Source organism: Scyliorhinus canicula, chromosome 6 (assembly GCF_902713615.1).
Source record: "Scyliorhinus canicula chromosome 6, sScyCan1.1, whole genome shotgun sequence".
Classification (NCBI taxonomy): Eukaryota; Metazoa; Chordata; class Chondrichthyes; order Carcharhiniformes; family Scyliorhinidae; genus Scyliorhinus; species Scyliorhinus canicula.
In genome coordinates this window covers 157,642,431-157,665,845 of record NC_052151.1, presented here as the reverse complement: position 1 = coordinate 157,665,845, position 23,415 = coordinate 157,642,431, and the positions used below count along the sequence as shown (strand labels likewise).

The 23,415-nt window shown below is 42.6% G+C and overlaps 1 protein-coding gene across 3 annotated transcripts in view; it reads left to right on the top strand.

Annotated features, from left to right (window-relative positions):
• trappc12 (trafficking protein particle complex 12) overlaps positions 1-23,415 on the top strand; it is a 150,472-nt gene that overhangs the window by 82,697 nt on the left and 44,360 nt on the right. For all 3 annotated transcript variants that reach the window (XM_038800321.1, XM_038800320.1, XM_038800319.1), the window contains 3 exons: positions 1,004-1,116; positions 7,291-7,363; positions 15,246-15,319. In XM_038800321.1, coding sequence (XP_038656249.1) covers positions 1,004-1,116; positions 7,291-7,363; positions 15,246-15,319 — 260 coding nt within the window. The remainder of the gene's footprint in view (positions 1-1,003; positions 1,117-7,290; positions 7,364-15,245; positions 15,320-23,415) is intronic.

Genomic DNA, 23,415 nt, shown 5'->3' with positions numbered 1-23,415 from the left:
AGATATCTTTACATATTCTTGGAGAGGGCGGGAGGGCGAGAGAGAGAAGAAGCAACAAGGGAAAGGAAAATCAAATACAGTAGTAAGAACTTAGAAAAATATTTTCTTTGTGCTGCTGCTCCTCATTCTCACCCATGTCCTGGCTCTGTCATTCCTCTCCTTTCCAATCCCCCTCTCTCGCCCTTCCCCATCTTTTCCCTTCTCCCTCCAATTTTCCCATCCCTGCCCCCTCTTCCATCCCTCCCCCCTCTCGCCTCCCTCACCCCCCTCGCCTCTCCCCCCCCCCCCCCTCGCCTCTCCCCCCCCCCCCCCCTTTCGCCTCCCTCCCCACTCTCCCATCCCTCACTCTCCTCCCATCCCACCCCACCTTCCTTCATTTCTGAACTTGTCCTTTCTTCCTCCCTCTCTCCCTCTTCCTTACTTGCCTCCTGTTCTTTACTGGCTGCCACCCCCTGCCACACCGTAAAGCACTGCTATAGTAGAGCTTTAATCTTTTCAACCACGGGCTTAATTTATTGTGCGTAACTGACATCTATCAGTATTTGATATGTTCTTGGTTCCAGTTGTGTTGGGTGTCTACGTGTACCACTCCTATTCAGTATCCAAAACGAAATTGTTTTTCTGAGAAATTTTATTTGTATTAGGCATCACGTCTCCAAGTTCAGCAGTTTTATCTAACAAACCTGTTAGTTTTTCAATGTGTCTTCTCAGTTTATCACCACAAAAATCCTGATTTGATTTAGGATTAGAAAGGACAGCCGATAGTCCATTAACCTTTTAGAGATGATTCAAATTGAAGTGACTGCCACGGATTTTTATAAAATAGAAATTGATGACCTTGACACATGCAGCCAGAGTTTATATTAAATGAATATCCTCAAATGTTATGTTAAAAATAAATAAGTCAACAACCAATTCAAAAAGTATATCTGACAACACAAGATTGGGCAAATACAAAATTTCTTGTTGTTCTGTGACATAATTTTTTCAATTGCATTGTTAGGATCCATGGTACCATTTTCTATGAGAGTCCTACATGCAGAACTTCCACAGTACTTGGGGAAACCACAGGAATCATTGGACAGACTGCATGCCATGAAAATAACTTGTCTAAAGGTAAGACCATAAGTTTTTAAGAATGTACATTTGGGTCAATTGTGCCTTGCTCCTGAGAAATGATCTCTGCTCAATAAAGTTTGCAATTGCAGATAAGTCCGAGGGAGATCCTGTTACTAATCCATTGGTGAAAGATCTATTTGAGTCATTTATTTTTCTATTTGTGTGGCCACACATGAAATAGCCATATATGAAAACTTATTCAGTGGTGGAAACAATTTACATGTTTAGATAACTTCTTGTCATGAGAATTCCCAAAGGAAACCCCCAAGTATATTGTTATATGGCTATAAGCTGATTGTTTCTCCACATGCACTCTCAAAGTTTGATTTTATTTTGACTTGTGCGTTTCTCTCTTTAGTCATTGCTGTTTTTGACAGTATGCAGTCTGTCTCAGTGATGCTTTTAAGCATATGTTTAGGTTATGAAGATTGGACCAACCTCACGGACCCCAAAATCCCTTCTTTCTCCCCCTCGCCCTCAACCAATCCATGCACAATTCCATCTGGGGAAATGCTTTATCTTCCTTAGTATGTTTCCAAGGGGGAGATAAGGAAATTAATCCTGTGGGGAAATGACAGTTATGACAGTCCCACAAGTCCATTGTATATTGCTGGTTTACTCAGTTGGCTGGACAGCTGGTTCGCGATGCAGAGCTTAGGGCAACAGCACAGGTTCAGCTGAGGCTATTCATGAAAGTCCGCCTTCTCAACATTGTCCCTCATGTGATCTTCAGGTTAAATTACCATAGTCAGCTCCCCCCCCCCCCCCCCCCGAAAGTCGAAAGCAGCCTATGGTCATCTGGAACTGTGGCAACTTTTCTTTAGTAAAATGCTTTAAAAAGCATTAAGGTAGACAAATAACCAGGGCCAGATGGCATTTATCCCAGATTACTGAGGGAGACAAGATGAAATCACTGCGACTCTAACAGAAATCTTTGTGTCCTTATTGGCCACAGGTGAGATCCCAGAAGATTGGAGGATAGCCAATGTTCCCGTTATTTAAGAAGGATTGCAAGGATAACCTGGGTAACTATAGGCCAGTGAGCTTGATGTCAGTGATAGTGAAATTGTTGGAAAAGATTCTCAGAGATTGGATCTATGCACATTTGGAAGTAAATGGTCTTACTAGCGACAGGCAACATGGTTTTGTACGAGGTCATGTCTCACTAATTTAATTGAGTTTTTTGAGGAGGTGACAAAAATGATTGATGAGTGAAGTGCTGTGGATGTTGTCTATGTGAACTCCAGTAAAGCATTTGATAAGGTCCCTCATGGCAGGCTGGTGCAAAACATTAAATCACATGGGGTCAGGAGTGAACTAGCTGGATGGATTCAGAACTGACTTGGCCATAGAAGACAGAGGGTAGCAGTGGAAGGATGTTTTTCTGAATGGAGGTCTGTATCTAGTGGTGTTCCGCAGTGATCAATACCGGGACTTGTGCTGTTTGTAATATATATATATATATATATATATATAAATGACTTGGAAGAAAACGTAGCGGGTCTGATTAGCAAGTTTGCGGATGATACTGAGATTGCAGGAGTTGCAGATAGTGATGAAGATTGTCAGAGAATACAACAGGATATAGATAGGCTGCAAAATTGGGCAGAGAAATGGCAGATGGAATTTAATGCGGACAAATGCGAGGTGATGCATTTTGGTAGATCCAATTCAGGTGGGAGCTATAAAATGAATGGCAGAGCCATCAGGAGCATTGAGACACAGAGATCTGGGCTTGCAGGTCCACAGATACTTAAAAGGGGCAGCACGGGTGGAAATGGTGGTAAAGAAAGCATATGGCATGCTTGCCTTCATAGGATGGGATATCGTGTATAAAAGCTCGAAAATAGGGCAGCACGGTGGCGCAGTGGGTTAGTTCTGCTGCCTCACGTCGCCGAGGTCCCAGGTTCAATCCCGGCTCTGGATCACTATCCTTGTGGAGTTTGCACATTCTCCCCGTGTTTGCTTGGGTTGTACCCCCCACAACCCAAAACGATGTGCAGGGTAGGTGGATCGGTCACACTAAATTGCCTCTTAATTGGAAAAAATGAATTGGGTACTCTAAATCTATTTTTTTTAAAACTCGAAAATTATGTTAGTTACATAGAACGTTGGTTAGGCCACATTTGGAATACTGTGTCCGATTCTGATCGCCACACTACCAGAAGGAAGTGGAGGCTTTGGAGAGAGTACAGAAAAGGTTTACCAGGATGTCGCCTGGTATGGAGGATATTAGCTATGAGGAGAGATTGAATAAACTGGGATTGTTCTCCCCAGAGAGAGGGAGGCTGAGGGGCAACCTGATAGAAGTTTATAAAACTATTAGGGGTATAGGTAGGGTGAACAGTTGGAGGCTTTTTCCCAGGGCGGAAATTACAATTACAAGGGGGCACAAGTTCAAGGTGAGGGGGGAGAGGTTCAGTGGAGACGTGCAGGAAAGTATTTTTACAGAGGGTGGTGGTGGCCTGGAATGCACTGCCAAGTGAGGTGGTTGAGGCAGATACGTTAGCGACCTTTGAGACTTATCTGGATAGGCACATGAACAGACTGGGTATAGAAGGATACAGGTGGTTGGTCTAGATAGGACACATGATGGTGCAGACTTGGAGGGCCGAAGGGCCTGTTCCTGTGCTGCATTGTTCTTTGTCTATTGCATTTGTAAGGTTCCTCACATGTTTCCCTTCAATAGTGTGATTTTTATTGAACAAGGTATTTTCATTTTTATAATTTTAGAGTACCCAATTCTTTTTTCCAATTAAGGGGTAATTTAGCATGGCCAATTCACCTACCCTGCACATCTTTTTTGGGTTGCGGGGATGAGACACACAAAGACACGGGGAGAATGTGCCAACTCCATATCAACAGTGACCCGGGGCCTGGATCGAACCTGGGTCCCCGGTGCTATGAGGCAGCAGTGCTAACCACTGAGCCACCGTGCTGCCCAATGTCACTGCTCTATGAGAAAAAATGGTTTGGACGCTCAAATACTTGTTTGGGGTGCGCTTACAATATCACTACTGAAGTGTGAAAAGTATTTTATTTGCCTAAATATTACAGGCATGAAGCGGTGGAGCAATTTGTTCACCTTTCTGTAACTTTCCCAAACTTCTCTATCTGCACAATTCAACCTTACGGTGTATTTTGTTTTAAAGCTCCAAGACACTTTTTTTTTATAAATTTAGTGTACCCAATTATTTTTTTTCAAATTAAGGGGCAATTTAGGGTGGCCAATCCACCTATCCTGCACATCCTTTTGGGTTGTGGGGGCGAAACCCACGCAAACAAGGGGAGTATGTGCAAACTCCACACGGACAGTGACCCAGGGCCGGGATTCGAACCCGGGTCCTCAGCGCCGCAGGCAACAATGCTAACCACTGTGCCACTGCTGCCCTTAAAGCTCCAAGACACTTAACGTAGAAAGTTATTTGGGCCTCTATATTCATTAGCCACTTACATGATCAAACTATGTGACTGAAGTAATGAACATTCACTGTATTTGTTAAACTACTGAAGTTTTGACATTTAACTGAAAATAGATATGATGTCATGCAGAAGGTCCATAGCAGTTGTGATTTAGTGATAGGCAAATGTTGATTTGTGATGTCAAACTGATCTGAAAGCTGAATGGCTCATGTAGGCCAACATTATAGTTGATTTACTTTCATATATAAACACTTGGTACATTTTTAACTTCACGTGTTCAGTTTCAACTTGAAATTTGCATAAATTCATGTATGGTCAGGATTCTGGAATTCTTAATAAAACTGATGTCCAGTCAACAATTTGCACAGTGGCAGAATTACATCTTGGCGGCTAAGGAATAAGGTCTGATTGTGGCAGTTGGAGATGGTGGTGACAAACATCTTGTAGCCTTTGTGAAATTGAAAGCACTGATATCTCTCTCTTGTTGCTTTCCATCTTCCATTGCCAACTCACCTCTACAGCACAGCTGAGCTCAGGTGCTTGCTCTATAGGGAATTGTTAGAGCATTAATCTGTAATGATGTGTTAGAGTATCAGTGTACTGTGCCTTTGTTTATTACTTAAACACAGGCGGTCAGTCTGTTGTGAGCTCGTAGTTTTTCCTGAAAATTAAAATTCAGCCATTGAGTAATTATGCTGAACTCTGTGAATGTGGCATCACTTTAAAAACGTACAGTAATTGATGAAATGCATTTATTTATTTCACATCTATAAAACTCATTTTCATCATGGTCAGTCCCCACCACTATATCTAGTACAAGAAATTGGATGGCAAACTGCTCTTAATTCAAAATTTTTGTTCAAATAATCTGATATTTTAAATATTCAAACACTTAAATTACATTATGGTGTGAGTTTATGTTTCTTAATTTATTGGGCAATTCAAATTGTTTGGTACTGAAACAACTGAATAATCCCAAATGGATTGCATGCTGTTGGATGAAGATTCTCACCACGCTTGGCTGAACAGGACATTATGAAATGTAGTTCAGGAACGTATGAGATCCTCAACAGATTTTGTGATCATAGGCCATTGAGTATTACTCAGTGATGTTAGTGAGGGCTCTTGTTTTACCTTTGAATAAGAATCTGTAGTCCGGTTGATGGGAGGTTTCAAAAATACGACTTTATTGCTAATTACTCACTGGTATACACTTGAGTAAGAAGTGAATAAAAACTGAGAAACAAAATATGTAAAAAAGTCAAGCACGTGGCAAAAAGCATAAGCACAAAAATAAATCACTATACACAAACAAACAAACAGATAGATGATTGAAGAATTCAGGAACAACAAACTTCGACCACAAGGTCCTAGTTTTAAGGGAATTCTTATCTTTGGTTTAACCCTTCATTTATGCTCATTGGCTTTTAATTCTCAGCTGAGACCTCCTGATTTGTTCAAATGAATGTCTGTTACTTAAAGGATTATTTGTTCATCAAATATTGGACATTACGTGAGATTGACTGATGCCTAGCAAAACTAGCTTAGTGTCTGCGTGCGCAGTCTTAGGAAAAGTACTGGATGTGTTTTCGCACACTTTGCTATGTCCCATAGCGTGGCGGAGACCTTAAGAATTGATTAGACAGAGAACAATACGTTCGCAGTGCTGAATACACTGGAACACAACAGTTAATTCATTATTTGAGAAAATGACTGGGTTCCCATAGTCAAGACAATTTTAATAATTTGCTTCTTTAGCTATATGCATTCAACCCAGTACCTATATGAATAAAACTATACTCTATCAACATTGTAAAACACAGATTATAGCTTGAGCACTCTTGTTTCCTACTTCTTGAAAATTAATGAAACTATTGGTAAAAAAATAATATTGACTGTAATTTCCAGGTTCTAATTTGTACTAGTATTGTGACTAGTACTGCTGCCTCACGGCACCAAGGACCCTGGTTCGATCCCAACCCCGGGTCACTGTCCGTGTGGAGTTTGCACATTCTCCGCGTCTGCATGGGTCTCACCCCCCACAACCCAAAAAGATGTGCAGGGTGGGTGAATTGGCCACAATACATTGTCCCATAAATGGGAAAAAAAAAAATTGGGTACTCTAAATTTATTTTCTTTTAAATTACTTAAGCATGCAGATAGTGTCTTCAAACTTTGTTTCGGGTCATTATAACATAATCTAGCTTGCTGCTTCAGCCACAAATTTAACATTCTCATTTGATCACACGGAAATAAGCAGGTTCAAACTTCAAATGAAGGGTTACATCATTCTGGGTATATTTTTGGAACAGCAGGTTGATTTTAACCATGGTAAAAATACTTTCCTTTTTTTTAAGTTCTCAATAATGTGAAAGAAATGAGTATCATTATATCTATTAGCTTCAGTTATTTTATCTTGACTTTATTTGGTTGTTTATTTTCCTTCCTGTGAATACTTAGCAGGTTTTTTTTTCCTTTTATAATTTAGTGGAACAAGAAGTGACATGAAACTTTATTTTACCTGTATTTGAATTTTCAGAAATACAAATGAACATCTAATGCTTTTGATCACATTTTTTTGATGTATAGTTAAATTAACAGTATAATTTTTCATGAGCACTATGGCAGGGTTTATATCAAAATTTGTTGTCCAAAGAAACACTGTGAACTCATTAGTTGCTTTGAATATTTTAATCAATATGTAATTTTTCACCTTCTACATTTTAAAATTACTTACCTTTCACACAGGTCATTGATTACCTGGAAAATGGACTAGCTGAAGATGGAAGTATGATCAATGTATCCTCTGAGAACAGACAAGGTGTGGATTTTTGTAACTTTTTTTTAAAGGGTAATGCCCGTTTTCATAAATATCATTAATGTTGCACAAATAACTCAGTTTTAAAGTGGTTTAAATAGGGAAATGGCAAGACAATCAACATTTTCAGAGGAGTATACTGTTCAGCTTTATTTCAAATTGTAATTGTGCTGCAAATTTGAGGAATTATTTTAAGTGTTATTTTTTAATGGTAATTAATGTATTAATTAATATAATAGAAGTAATGTAAGAAAGGCTGCACCCGGTGAAATAAGTAGACTGAAATATGAGAAACCCGAACAAACTCCTCTGCATTTTGAAGGCTTTCCTATCAGCTGTCAATAAAGTCTGTAATTGAATGTCAATCTTTAGCTCAACTTACAAACATTCCACAGCTGCATGGAGCAGATAACTTAGACTGGCCAAAAATTGACAGTCTTGTGCATATCTTTGAAGCACTGGATACACACAGTTTAGCCAATTATGCAGCTGGGAAAACTGGCAGAACAGACAAGCATGACTGTAGGTCTGAACGCTGTTGATCTGACTTCGTGGTACACCTGATAATTGTTTATCCCCATCATTTGCATATGATTTTCATTGCTTGAGTTAGAAAATTTCAAATTCATTAACATGCTAATGTTGGGCATGTTTTCCCTATTTTACTAATAGGACTGGTATTCTCTGAAAGGAACTTGTTAGTGACAGAATTGTTAATATTCTACTCGTTGCAGCCTTTAGAATTAAGCTCTATTCTAAGTATATGGTGACTCGTTTAAAACCGAATCATGCATGCTGCTCATAATCTAAGCCAAATCAATTGGGGAGGTGCTGTGCCTAGGCTGCAGTAATAAAGGTGTATAGGCAAGAAGAGCTGGTTGTGATGTCTGGTTTCAGAGATAACTTGCACTGCTAAATTATGTCTTTTGATTATCGAGGTTGCATGCAAGTAAAGAGGGGGAGAGGATCCTCTTTCTCTTCTCATCCTCTCCAAAAACAAATAATATGATGCTGTAATGGGCCAGATATTATTGATTTTGCCGAGTCCACATTTACTTATGCACAAGTGTTCACTATATCTGAGACACCCCATGGATTTCAAACAGCCTTAGAAGAATTTTTTTTAAACCTTTTGATCGCCTGTTTGAATGTTGTCAATAACTAGCAGCATCTGTCAACCACATCACCGATTTGGCCAATTAAATCTCATCAAATGTCAGACTGTGAAAACAAGCTACCAGCCAACTTTCTGAACTTTTCTTTTCACTTAGAATCCTGATGGTGCAGAAAGTGGTCATTTGGCCCATTGAGCCTGCACTGACCATCTGAATGAGCACCCTATCTAGGCACACTTCCCTGCCCTATCCCCGTAATCCCATCACCCACAATCCCATCACCCACCTAACCACATCTTTGGACACCCAAGGAGCAATTTAGCTTGGCCACTCCACCTAACCTGCACATCTTCGGGCTATGGGAGGAAACCGATGCACCTGGAGGAAACCAATGCAGAAACTGGGAGATCATGCAAACTCCACACAGGTAGTTACCCAAGGTGGGAATTGAATCCGGGTCCTGAGCGCTGTGAGGCAGCAATGCTAACCATGTGCCACCCTTATTTTCATTTTCCATTGTTATTCTTTTATCTTCCTCCTTTTTATTTCTGTATTAGGAGTCAGGAGGATGAGGAGAGTCCTGGTATCAAAGTTTGGGCAGGAGAGCGCGAACATTATAACTAGGGTCAGATAATAGCAGAATATTGGGACACAATGTGCCAGCAAAATATGGATGTGGGCAGGTGTACAGAAGCAACCGCATCTAAACTCAGAATAAGATGGGGGAAACTGAGTTTACCTCAAAAAAGTGTGACTGCTTTTAAAACTCTACATTTCCAAACAAATTGTGCCACAAACTAATTAGTATAATAACTTCAATCATAGACTGTCATTTCAGCATGTAAAAGTTTTAGCCAAGTTTAGACTATGATTAGAAGTACAGCACTGTTATTCTGAGCAAGTTCAACTGGACACTCCTGATTATTATTTGTGGAAGCAATCATACAGATATATACAGATTTTGATTTCAGAACTATAGAAAAGTTGGGAAAGAGGCCATTCAGCCCATTTTGTCTGTGCCACCCAAAAAAGAGAAAAAATAAACTAACGCACATTTTAATCCCACTTCCCAGCCCCTGGTCCATAGCATTAGACCATAAGACATAGGAGCAGAATTAGGCCGTAAAGCAAATCGAGCCTGCTCCGCCGTTCAATCATGACTAATATGTTTTTCATCCCCATTCTCCTGCCTTCTCATTATAACCCTTAATCCCCTTATGAATCAAAAAACTATCTATCTCGATCTTAAAGGCACTCAGTGATTTGGACTCCACAGCCTTCTGGCAATGAATTCCACAGATTCACCACCCTCTGGCTGAAGGAATTCCTCCTCATCTCTATTTTAAAAGATTGTCCCTTCAGTCTGAGGCTGTGCCCTCGGGTTCTAGTTTCTCCTGCTAGTGGAAACATGCTCTTCGCGTTCACTCTATTTAGTTCTCTCGGTATCCTGTAATTTTCAATGAGATCCCCCCTCATCCTTCTAAACTCCTTCAAGTGCAGACCCAGAGTCCTCAACCGCTCCTCAGATGACAAGTCCTTCATTCCGGGGATCATTCTTATGAACCTCCTCTCGACCCTCTCCAAGGCCAGCACATCCTTCCCTAGATACCGAGCCCAAAACTGTAATCTTACAGCACTTCAGATGCAGATCCAGGTACATTGTAAATGGGTTGAGCATTGCAGTCTCAACCACCAACTTAGGCAGTGAATTTCAGGCACTGAGCACCGTCTGGATGAAAACGGTTTTTCCTCATGTCCCCTCTAATCCTTCAACCAATTACCTTAAATCTATGGCCCCTGGTATTGACGACTCCAGCTAGGGCCTAGCCTATCTAGGCCCCTAAAAATGTTGTACACCTCGGGTCACCGCTTAGCCATCTCTGTTCCAAGGAAAACAACCCTAGCCTCTCCAGTCTCTCCTCTGCTGAATTTTTCTAGCCGTGGCAACATTTTTGTCAATCTCTGCATTCTCTCCAGAACAATTATGTCCTTCCTGTAATGTGGTGACCAGAACTGTACACAAAGTTGCGGCAGTGGCATAACCAGCATTTTATACAGTTCCATCATTACATCCCTGCTTTTTTATTTAATACCTTGTCCAATAAAGAAATATATTCCATAGGCTCTCGTGATCCCCTTGTCCGCCTGTCCTATCACTTTCAAGGATCTATGGACATGTACGCAAAGCTCTCTAACTTCCTCAACCCCTCTTTCTGTTTATTACATATTCCCTTGCTTTTTTTGCCCTCCCCAAATGCATTACATCGAATTTATCCAGATTGAATTCCATTTGCCATTTCTCTGCCCACTCAACCAAACCATTGATGTGATTCTGGAGTTGGGGCAGCATGATGGCACAGTGGTTAGCACTGGGACTACGGCGCTGATGACCCGGATTCGAATCCTGGCCCTGGGTCACTGTCCGTGTGGAGTTTGCACATTCTCCCCGCGTCTGAATGGGTTTCACCCCCACAACCCAAAGATGTGCTGGTTAGGTGGCTTGGCCACGCTAAATTGCCCCTTAACTGGAAAAAAAATTATAATTGGGTACTCTAAATTTATTTTTTTTAATTATTCTGGAGTTGACAGTTATCCTCTTGACAATCACTATCATGGGGTTAGATTAATCATTTCAAATAAGTAAGAATCACTAACTTACAATATGAGACTTCTCCCAATGATTTGATCCAGTGCATTGTTCAATCCAAGAAAATTGAGGTGTTCAATCATTTGTCTGTGTTGCTTTATCTGATCTTGGCTTCAGTGGTGATAAGAGTGCTATAATTAACTTTAGGAAGAAGGTAATGCAGCCAGGATTTCTGCTTTGATAAGTCAAAATCCATCACTTGGTGTTTGCAGGATCAAGCGAGGCTGCGATGTCTGTTTGAATAACGCAACAGCATCTCGTCAAATTTAATACAATAGTGGCACCACTTTTGTAATGAAGTAATTAAACTTCATACACTAAAAAGTCTGAAGCTGCTTCCCAACAGCATTAGTGAACAAAGCTCAACACTAAGGTCAGGCGATATGATGATGGTAAACCAAAGGCTTGGCCAAGAGGTTAAGTTTTAAGGAATCAAGTTGATTCTGGTGAGGTATTGGAGGGCATAAGGTTTTCAGCGCCTCTGGAACTTTTGGGAGTGGAGGGGAAAATGAAATTTCAATTTTGTAAAATGAAGGATTAATGAGTGTTTTCCTTTGTCAAATCATCCACATTTTATATGGCTGGATAGGTAATGAACATAGTCATTGCATATTACTAGCCCACTGCATCTCGTCTCCCAGCTACAGACAGATGGTGATTATATGCAAGAAACATCATTGATACTGTGGGTTTAGGGATTTGGAATAAATTCCTCTGGAAATACAAAGATAAATAATATTTCATTAAATATTAATTAAACCAGTAAGTCCTATGAAATAGTTTCCGAATGTTTTGTAAATGCAATGTTGTGCCTTGTACACAGCATTTCACAAAAAGTAACACTTATTTATCTTTGGATACAATCCAACTCACAGAGGACTTAACCAGTATAAATTTAGAGTATGAAGCGTTACATAATATCAGTACTAGAGTAAATGCCTGTTGTGATACACCACCTTTAAGAGGTGTGGTTATGTTTAAAATGAACAGCGGTATAAGGGATGTGATGTTAAACATCATGTGATTCCTGTACGTGGGCAGTCTGAAGACGGTACCAGTACAATGAAGACTTGTGTACAAGCAGAGCCAACCTTGAATAAATAATCCACGGTTTTGTGTTACTGATCCTGTTTTGTGTGGTCAGTACCTTGTGCATAATAGCAGCTATCAAAGAAGTTAAGAAACCACACTTCCTGATTTTTACATTTGTTCTCATTTACCAAATAACATATGCCTTACACAGGTAAAGCAAACTGTACAGTAATGCTTTAATGAAAAGGAAGACTTCGATTTTATTTGTGCCTCATCCCAAAAGTCTTAGCTTCATGTACAATGAGTTATGTTGAAGTGCAGTAGTTATCACAGAGGCTATATAGCAACCATTTTAGACACCAACATAGAACTGTACAGTACAGGCCCTTCAGCCCACGATATTGTGCCGAACTAGTCTGAAACTAAGATCAAATCAACCTACTCCCAGTCATTCTAGTGCACTCCATATGCCTATCCAATAACCGCTTGAAAGTTCCTAAAGTGTCCGACTCCACTACCATAGCTGGGAATGCATATTCCTGTAAAATGTATACTTTTCATTAAACAACTAATGGAACGTTTTTTATGGCAGCAAATTTATTTGCTATGAGTAAAAAGAAGAATATTTTTTATACTGTAGGTTTATATGATGCAAAATGTATTACTTGAATTTCTTTAACTTTCTAATGTATGAAAAATATAAAACCAATTTTAAACATTCTGGTTTTCATATTAAAATTTACTCAAATTTTGATGTATGTAGAGTTGCTGAAGTTTGTATCCAAAGTTTAAATAACACCAGACCTTCAATTACTTCATTTATTTTGTAATTTGAGTTTGTACACCTTAAATGCACATTTCATAAGTAACACATAAGTAAATGTCAGATTTTGCAAAATACTTTAGGATTTTACCATGCTTGAGTAACTTGCAGTAAACTGCACCAGAACTAAAATATACAGTAGAAACGTAGCTATGGTTTAGATCGTGGTTTATAGGGGTATCTATGAAAATTGGAATGTGACAGGCTGTCTCTCAATTGTACTCTGCAGCAGGTAATTTTGAAATAATTATCCTTCAAAACAATTCTCAAGTTTAAGATTGGATATAAATCACTACATTTCTAGCTCAGCTGCATATTAGTTTACGTTCAGTGTATTGAGTCTCTTTTTCTACAACGATGATTCTTAGGAGAACACATGACTTCAGTGCATATTGATATAAATGGGGAGAAAATTGTTCATTTGCAACAGTGATTTGTATGATTTACTAAATTATTGGTAAATTGCTCATCTGTTCATAAGTGTACGATGAAACCTGGTTCTGTTCAATATGTAGCTTTGAAAATAATTTAATTTAATGCGTAATTGTTGTCTTCTAGATTTTAGTTTTAATATCCGTTAGTAGTTTTTTCTCTTTCTGCCCATTGTCACAGTCTTACTTGGGGTAAAGAGCGCAAGGCAGGATGTAATTTTATAGAAGAATAAGCTGATTTGACTTGTGTATGAATTTCATGCCTTCAAATGTTGATGTGTTGAGACAGAGCCAAGAATTCTGCTTTTAAAGATAAACATTGGAGGTTTGTTTCCAGGTGGGATTGGTTCTTGGCGAAGCTAAGTGATGACGTTGGCAGTGTAGGATGAGTTCAAAAGTGAATATAAATGAAAGCTCAAAAGAATTAAATAGGGCAGGCCATTGAATCAAAATTAATTCCAGAATGATTTTTGGCCTGGATCGGTATATGCTTTTCCTTTTACATAAGCATAATAGTGTGACTGTTGTAAAAGATGAAATACAAGCAGAAAATGCTTGGAGTACTTCACAGGTCAGACAAAATCTGCAGAGGGAAACATCACTTCTGCTGAAAGGCCATGGACTTAAAACACCAACTTTGTTTCTTTCTCCGTCGAAGCTGCTTGGTATTCCCAGTATTGTCTGTTGTATGTGCTTATCCTTTATTGTTTCCAGTTCTAGAAATTATAGCTTCCCAAATAGCTCGCAACAGTTATTTTGTGAGTAGCTGAGCAGTATGCATCAGTTTGTGTTGAGTTGGCTGGGAGTGGTAGCAGCAGAGAGAGACGACAACTGAACCCTGTTGTAAATGCATGTATGAACATAGGGAAAGGATGTGTTTGGGTGTGACTTGTGATTGTCCTCACAAACCAAAAACTCCATTGGCACTTGCACTCGGGGCTAGTGCATCAGTAGTTATAACTTGGGTGAGATACCATAGGATGACAGGTACCCCAGTAGGGAGTCCACGCTTTCTGCTGAAAAAAAATTAGGTTGAATATCGGTGAGAAGAATATATCAGCTCTGATTGCGATGGCCCCATGTTTGAATAGCTCCTTAATGCTTGCTGTCTCTTGCTCCCACAAGAAGAATGGCCACTTAGCTTCATTAATATGAATCAATGCTGTTAGAAGAGCACTAGGGAAAAAAATTAGAAAAGAAGAGGAGAATGAAGAAGGGGAATTCAGGGTTTTATGGTTCAATATATAAATAGAAGTCTTATACACAGCAAGTTGTATTATTGCAGGTAATGCAATGCAGCAGCTATCCTTGAGGCTACAATTATATTAGTGTGGCATAGGTAAGCTCTGAAAGTTTAATTATTCATCAGGGTCACTCATGTTATTGTTAACAGTGTGACCGAATTGGTGCTGCATATTGGTCTGGTATAGATTTATGTTGTTTATTTCTACTTTGCTTTCATAATATAGTACATTGACAAGAGATTTTTAAAATAAACTTGCATGATTTTCATAAAATTACTTAAGGTAGAGCAATATCAGAATTACAATCACTTATTCTATGGCGTCACACATTTCCTGACAGTAACCAGTTTTTTAAAGAAAATTTTATGTAGGCTGCAAAATGCTGCATGACCAAGTGCAAACATTATCTTCTATAAATCTGTCTACAGACCTATTGTTATTTTGTAGCGGAAAGACCATAGACAATTATTTTCCTTGGAAGTAGCAATAATAAAATATTTGTAAATTAATGCAATTGAAACAACGAAGCCAGTAACAAAAAGCAATTATTATTTGTGTACCATATCTTCATGAGATGCCCCTGTGTCTTGCAGCTTCTATGCAGTTGTGGAGGTCACGTCTGGGGCGTGTGATGTACTCCATGGCAAACTGCCTGTTGATGATGAAGGTACGTGGGCGGTTGTGAACTGCAGAATTACCGTATATAGTTTATAATCTGAGCACTACTGTGGACAGTGCAGCAGTTTAATCAATTTCTTTCAATGTGTAATGTAGGAGGTAGAAGAAATTGGGGGGGGGGGGGGGGGGGGGGGGGGAATGGATTTAAACCATATCAAGCTCTCTGTTGTTACTCAAAAATAACTTGTTTGCAGACATATGTAACTTGGTCTAAAATCAAAAATTCCAGTTCCAGAAAGATGTATTTATTTTTTCTCACAAAGCATTTACCAACAAACGAGTACACACAACTGCTCAAAGACAAATAAATGAGTGTCAATGTGAAAATTACCTTGCTTGCATGGATGCATTCTTGTCAGTTGATCATTACAATTCTTCCAACAAATATTTGCAAAATAAATTAAATATTGGGAAGGTGGAAACTATCAGGCCAACCCACACTCTTGCAGTACAGGCAACCTCTAAAACCTTGATTCAACTTTTTAATTTTACCAAGCCAATTAAGATATTTCAACTCCTTGTTTATGTCTCAGTCTCATATAAAATTCTTTTTTTTATATAAATATAGAGTACACAATTCTTTTTTACCAAATAAGGGGCAATTTAGCGTGGCCAGTTCACCAACCCTGCACATCTTTCTGGGTTGTAGGGGTGAGACCCACACGGGGTCCACGCGGACAGTGACCCGGGATCGAACCCGGGCCCTCGGCGCTGTAGGCAGCAGTGCTAACCACTGCGCCATCATGCAGCCCTTAAAATTCTTCTTAACTTGGATATGGATGTTTCCAGTGTGGACCATGGAGTAAGTGGCCACACACAAGGCAGCTCCTGTCCAAGGTTACAGAAAAGAGCTCTTTCTTTAATCAATACGGGGTGGAATTTTGATGAAAAGACGTAGGTGAATGTTGGAGGAGTACTTTCCCCCAGGAATGGTATGTTTCTTGGTTTCCAGACCCGGCAGAAACAGTGAAAGATTTAGCTGGAGCTGCAGCAAAGACAAAAGCCTCTTCCAGCAAGCAGGCAGGGGAAGGGCGAGCTTTAAGGGCCTCAAGCTGTCTTGAGGGTCTTCATTAAAGCTGAATTCTAGCAGCTGAGGGAACAACTGTGAAAAGATCGCGCCAAGGCCATTGAAGAAGCTGTGACGAGACTTCCGGTGGCGGCCATGGAGGAGTAGGTCGCGCATTCGGCAGCTCCCATCTGGAACCAACTCTCTGACCTTTTTCAGGAGTTTCTACGGACTTTTGGGGGCAGATTGGTGAAGCGAACACTGCCAAAAGGATTCGCCCTCTGTTGTATGGATAGCTGGACCAGGAATGACCGGGTGAAGCGTTTTAAGTCCCAGCAGACAGAAGAGTGCGGAGCGGGCGCCGAGGCACGGCATGGCCGCCGGTATAGACCAGGGTCAATGGGCGCAGTGGGCACAGGAGTTTCTTAGGGGCTGTTTTGCTGATCTTAAAAGGACATGCTGGCCCCGATGAAGGCATCAATAGACCAAATGATCGCAACTCAGACAACACAAGGGAAAGCGATTAAGGAGATGGAGAAAAAGCTATCCGATCATGAGGACGAGTTGGTTGTATTGGCCCTTAAGGTGGAGCCGCAGGATGACCTTCACAAGAAGTGATACGAGAGGCTGGAGGCCCTAGAAAACAGGTCCAGGAGACAGAACCTGAGAATTGTGGGCCTCTCCGAAGGTGTAGAGGGGTCGGATGCGGGAGCATTTGTGTCCAAGATGCTGGAGACGCTGATAGGGACGGGGGTATTCCCTCGTCCCCTGGAGCTGGACGGGGTGCACAGAGCACTCACAAGGAAGCCCAAGGCGAATTAACTGCCGAGGGCCATGGTGGTGAGATTTCATCACTTCTCGGACAAGGAACGTGTCTTGCGGGGGGCAAAAAAAGAACGGAGCAGCAGGTGGGAGAACAGCGTGATATGCATCTACCAGGACCTGCGTGTGGAGCTGGCCAAGAGGCGTGCTGGATTCAACCGGGTGAAGGCGACCCTCTTCAACAAAGGCGTGGAATTTGGGATGCTACACCCAGCGAGGCTATGGGTCACGTACAAGGAATGGAATCACTATTTTGAGACGCTGGATGAGGAGTGGTCATTCGTCAAATAAAAAAAGCTGGACTCGAATTAAAGGACAGTTAAGCTTTGGTGGAATGCGGTCGTGGGGCTGGGTAACACGGTTTCGTTTCTAATATAAGTTTGTATACAATGTTGGGTGCGTGTAAGGGCTGTGATGGTGACTGGAGGGTGCAGTGTTTTCAGCAAAGTTGAGATACGGAGGGGGGAGGGGGCCCTGTACTTAGTGCGAATTTTCAGGAAGTTGGAGCCTTGGTTCAACAAGTGTCTCCTCACGGGGCAATGTTAGCGTCTTCTGTTTATTTTTTGTTTCATATTACTATTTACTCACTGGGGCTGGAGAGGTAGTTTAATTGGTTTATTCACGTGGGGAGAAGGGTCCAGACAATGAGGCGACAGTCTGATCGGTGCCAGGGTCAGCTGACTCTCGGGAGCGTAGTGGGGGGTGAGCAAGTGCCCAGCTGGTGCTTGGCAGGGGGTCTTGGGTCGTGGGGTTGTTGGGGGGGGAAGGGAGGGAGGGGTGCTGCTTTGCTGACAGAGGCGGTATCAATTTTGGGGTACCAATTGAGGGTCGGGGGCGGCAGCTCCCTGTGGGAGCGCTCGAGGAAGCGAAGGGCGCGTGCTCGAGGTTGGCCAAGAAAGGGCGATTGCGGGGGGGGGGGGGTTTGAATGGGCCGGTCAAAAGAGCGCGCATGTTCGCACATCCAAAGGGGATAAAGGCAGACATAGCAATGCTTCAGGAGACACATTTAAAGCTCACTGATCACACGAGATTGAGAAAGGAATGGGTAGGCCAGGTGTTCCATTCAGGTCTGGATTTGAAGACCAGGGGGGTAGCAATTCTGATCCGTAAGTGTGTGGCCTTCGAGGCTGGGAGAATTGTGGCAGATAAGGGGGGCAGGTATATAATGGTAAGCAGGAGTGGGTCCAGGTGGTGTTTGTGAATGTCTATGCTCCGAATTGGGATGATGTGGAATTTGAGACGCAAGCTCGGCAAAATCCCGGACTTAGAGTCACACCTGATCATGGGGGGAGACTTTAACACAGTCATTGACCCTGATCTGGACCGGTCGAAACCCAGGACAGGGAAGCGACCGGCAGTGGCTAAGGAACTGAAGGGTTTTATGGAGCAGATGGGGGGGGGGGGGTGGATCCCTGGAGGTTTGCGCGGCCAAGAGCGAAGGAGTTCTCCTTTTTCTCCCACGTTCATAAGGTTTATTTCCACATAGACCTCTTTGTCGTGAGCAGGGCGTTAATCCCAAAGGTGGCGGGGACAGAATACTCAGCAAATATAGTTTCGGACCATGCCCTGCACTGGGTGGACCTGTGGCTTAGTGAGGAGAGAGGGCAGCATCCACTCTGGAGACTGGATGTGGGGCTGCTGGCGGATGAAGAAGTTTGCGGGCGGATTAGCAGGCACATCCAGGATTACCTGGATACGGGTGAGGTAGCAGCGGCAACGGTCTGGGAGGCTTTGAAGGCAGTTGTCAGAGGGGAACTCATCTCAATTCGATCCCATAGGGAAAAGAGAGAAAGAACCAAGAGGGAGAGACTGGTGGAGGAGATACTCCGAGTGGACAGGAGATACGCGGAGGCCCCCAGGGCGGAGCTACTGAGGGAGCGGCGGAGTCTGCAGGCGGAGTTTGAACTGCTGACCTCAGGGAAAGTGGTAGCACAGCTGAGGAAGGTAAGGGGGGCAGTCTATGAGTATGGGGAAAAAGTGAGTAGAGTGCTGGCACACCAACTGCGAAAGAGGGAGGCGGCCAGGGAAATAGGGGGAGTAAAGAATAAGGAGAGTAACACGGTCTTGGATCCGGGGGGGTGTACGAAGTCTTTAAGGAATTCTATAGTAAGCTATACGAGTCGGAGCCCCCGACGGGAGCAGAAGGGATGAGGCAATTTTTGGACCAGTTGAGGTTTCCAAAGGTGGAAGAGGACCTTGTGGAGGGGCTGGGGGCCACGATTGAATTGGAGGAGATTGTCAAGGGTATAGAGGGCATGCAATCGGGTAAAGTCCCGGGGCCTGATGGTTACCAGGTAGAATTCTATAAGAAATTTTCGGAAATATGGAGCCCACTCCTGATGAGGACCTTCAATGAGGCCAGAGAGAAAGGAACCCTCCCCCCAACAATGTCACAGGCCTTGATCTCACTCATTCTTAAACAAGGGAAGGAACTGGAACATTGCGGGTCATACAGGCCGATTTCGCTTTTAAACGTGGATGCCAAATTGCTAGCTAAGATTCTGGCCTAAAGAATTGAGGATTGCATCCCAGGGGTGATAGAGGAAGACCGGACTGGGTTTGTTAAAGGCAGACAACTCGATACCAATGTCCGTAAACTTTTGAATATTATGATGCCCTCAGAGGGAGGCAGAGGTGGTAATAGCGATAGACGCAGAGAAAGCCTTTGACCGGGTGGAGTGAGAGTACCTCTGGGAAACGCTGGGGAAGTTCAGGCTTGATGAGGGCTTTATTGGCTGGATGAAATTGCTGTACCAGGCGCCTGTAGCAAGTGTATGTACAAACCAGCTGAGGTCGGGATACTTCGAGCTTCACCGGGGAACGAGGCAGGGGTGTCCCCTCTCCCCGTTACTATTTGCCCTAGCTACAGAGCCACTAGCTATGGCGCTGAGAGCCTCAAGGAACTGTCAGGGACTGGTGGGGGGTGGAACATCGGGTCTCGCTACATGCGGATGATTTTCTCCTGTACATTTCAGACCCTGTGGAGGGGATGGGGGAGGTTCTGCGGATTTTGGTAGTTTTCCAGGGTACAAACTGAACATGGGAAAGAGCGAGTTGTTTGTGATCCAGGCCAAGGGGCAGGAGGAGAGACTGAAAGAGCTGCCGCTCAGGATGGTAGAGAAAGGTTTTCGTTACCTGGATATACAGGTGGCCAGAAAATGGGATGCCCTGCACAGGCTCAACCTGACCCGGTTGGTGGAGCAAATAGAAGGGGACTTTAAAAGGTGGGACATGCTCCCGCTGTCACTGGCAGGAAGGGTGCAGACCGTGAAAATGACTGTCCTCTCCTGATTTTTGTTTGTCTTTCAGTGCCTCCCCATCTTCATCCCTAAGGCCTTTTTTAAGTGGGTGAGTGGGATCATTTCAGGCTTTGTGTGGACGAATAAGACCCCGCGAGTAAGGAGATCGCTGTTGGAGCGCAGACGGTGGGAGGGTGGGTTGGCGCTTCCGAACTTTCGCAACTACTACTGGGCGGCTAATATAGCTATGATTAGGAAGTGGGCGATTGTGGGGGGGGGGCGGGGGGAGCAGCTGGAGGCGGGGTCATGTAAAGATACTAGTCTGGGAGCTTTGGTAACGGCTCCTTTGCCATTCTCGCCGACCCGTTACTCCACCAGTCCGGTGGTGGTGACGACACTGCGGATCTGAGGACAGTGGAGGAGGTACAAGAGGGTGGAGGGAGCGTCGGTCTGGACCCCGATATGCAACAATCACAGGTTTTTCCTAGGTAGGATGGATGGTGGGTTCCAGAGCTGGCAGAGGGCAGGCATTAGAAGGATGGGAGATCTGTTCATAGACGGAAGCTTTCCCAGTTTGAAGGCGCTAGAGGACAAATTTAATCTGCTGCCAGGAAACGCCTTTAAATATCTGCAAGTACGAGCCTTCCTGAAAAAACAGGTAGTGGCCTTTCCGACGCTGCCGCCACTGAGGATACAGGACAGGGTGGTCTCCAGCACCTGGGTGGGGGAGGGGAGGATGTCGGATATCTATCAGGAACTACAGAAGGAGGAGGAAACCCTGGTGGAGGAGCTCAAGGGCAAGTGGGAGGAGCGGGTCTGTGGGCAGAGGTGTCCTGGGCAGGGTTAATTCCTCCTCATAATGTGCCAGGCTCAGTCTAGTTCAATTTAAGGTGGTCCACTGGGCACACATGACGGCAGCGAGAATGAGCAAGTTTTTTGGGGGAGAAGACAGTTATATGAGGTGCAAGGGCAGCCCTGGAAACCATGTCCACATGTTTTGGGCATGCCCGGAGCTTAGAGTTTTGTTTTGTTATGCAAGTGTTCGCGAGGGCAATGCCCAAGGTGCTTAACACACGAGTGGTGCCGAGTCCAGAGATAGCGATCTTTGGAGTGTCAGAAGACCCGGGAGTTCAGGGGGCGAAAGAGGCCGACGTCTTGGCCTTTGCCTCCCTAGTAGCCCGAAGACGGATTTTATTAATGTGGAGGGACTCAAAGCCCCCGAGTGTAGAGATTTAGATTACCGACATGGCTGGGTTTCTCAGCCTTGAGAAAATAAAGTTTGCCTTAAGAGGGTCTACGCTAGGATTCTCACGGAGGTGGCAGCCGTTCATCGACTTTCTCGGGGAAAATTAAAATGTCAGCAGCAGCAGCAATCCATGGGGGGTGGGGGGGTGAGTGATTCATTGGGATGGTGTGGGAAGACTGAGTCGCGTGGGGTAATGTCTATTTAATTGTTATTGTATATTCTCTTTTTGCACTATGTTAATGTTCACTCTAGTTTGTTTTGTTATTATGGTTACTGCTGTTTTATTATGAAAAATTCTGCAAAACCTTAATAAAAATACTTTTTTTAAAACTTGGATATGGTTGTTTGTGAGCTACTCTTTATGACTTAAAATAACCAGATAACTAGACAGCAAGAATTGAAGGCAGATTAGCAAACGGTTCTAATTAGATAAGGGAACAAACTCCTCCGACAAGGCAACTGAAATCACTCTCATTTACCACAGCAACAAAGTTTGAAATTTTAGGAATGGAATCTGAGATCCCAGCCAGTCCAATTAATGGGTCAAAAGGGTAAGTTATCTAAAACGCCTCTTTGCCAGATGTCAGATTTTCTTATTAGAAATGTTACAAATGTGTGCCAGGCACCAGCTGTGGTCATCTGTGTGGAAAATCAGTAGAAATTTATATCTCAATTTATTATGATGCAGAACATCGCCCTCTGCTGTTTTATAGTATTACGATCATCACTATCAACTATGAATTTCAATTGGACCATTTTTAAATCCTAAGTCACTTCGCATCCGGAAATCTTGAATTTCATTCCAAATGATTTAATTTGAAACAATTCAAAAATGTTAAAATGCTCTCGAATGGCAGAAATGGGTTAAACCCCACAATTAGCTTTACTCACTCCTCTGCATGGAAATGCATTAAAATATTTTTTTATGTTTCAACACAGTGTGAATGGAATCGAATTATTCCTATTAGCGCAGCGACATGTGAATAGCTTTGACTGTTCAATAAATCCCATTAATCACTCAGATTTCCTTTACACTATTTTGAACCAGTTTATGTGCCATGGCTAATTTTGAAGCAGAATCCTGGTCCTGCCTCATTTATCATTTTTGTGTACTCATCTCTTCTGATAATGAGGAACATTTCTACGGGTGCTAGCTGCCCTCTAGATTCTTCCTCGAGCAGCCATTCCTGTGTTAATCAAAACAGTCAGTGTTCATTCCCTATTCAACAGCAGCAGCATCTGCTCTGGCCTAATTTTGACTGGGTATCAACGCATACTTTCGACTAGCAGTCGCAATAGAGTGATCAGTGAGTGAATGATTCATGCCTCCGCTTTCCCCATGAAACTGCACCACCCCACTTGTAGGTCAGTTATTTCAGCACGGGTAGAGATCAGTGATGCTGAACATATTAAGCATGTTGGAAGGATGAGAAGCAGCAGTTTTAGGACTTGTTGTGACTTGACAAGTATAGATTTCCTCTAAGTTGGAACCAGTTTCTGGACCCTGTCGGTGACCAATATCATCTTATGATACTACTCATTAAATTTATCTTCTTTATGTAGCTTTGTTCATAGACATACTCAATGTTTCTCGCTGAAGCAGACTTCATATCTGAAAGGAGATTGTAACACAATGTGAAGAGGACTTATTTCAGTCCTCCTAATGGTTCAGATTGAAAAATGCTATATTTAGTTTATTATTGATTACGTCTGTAATTTATGCATTATTTTCACATCTTATCCCATTAATGATCAGGTTATATGATCAGATA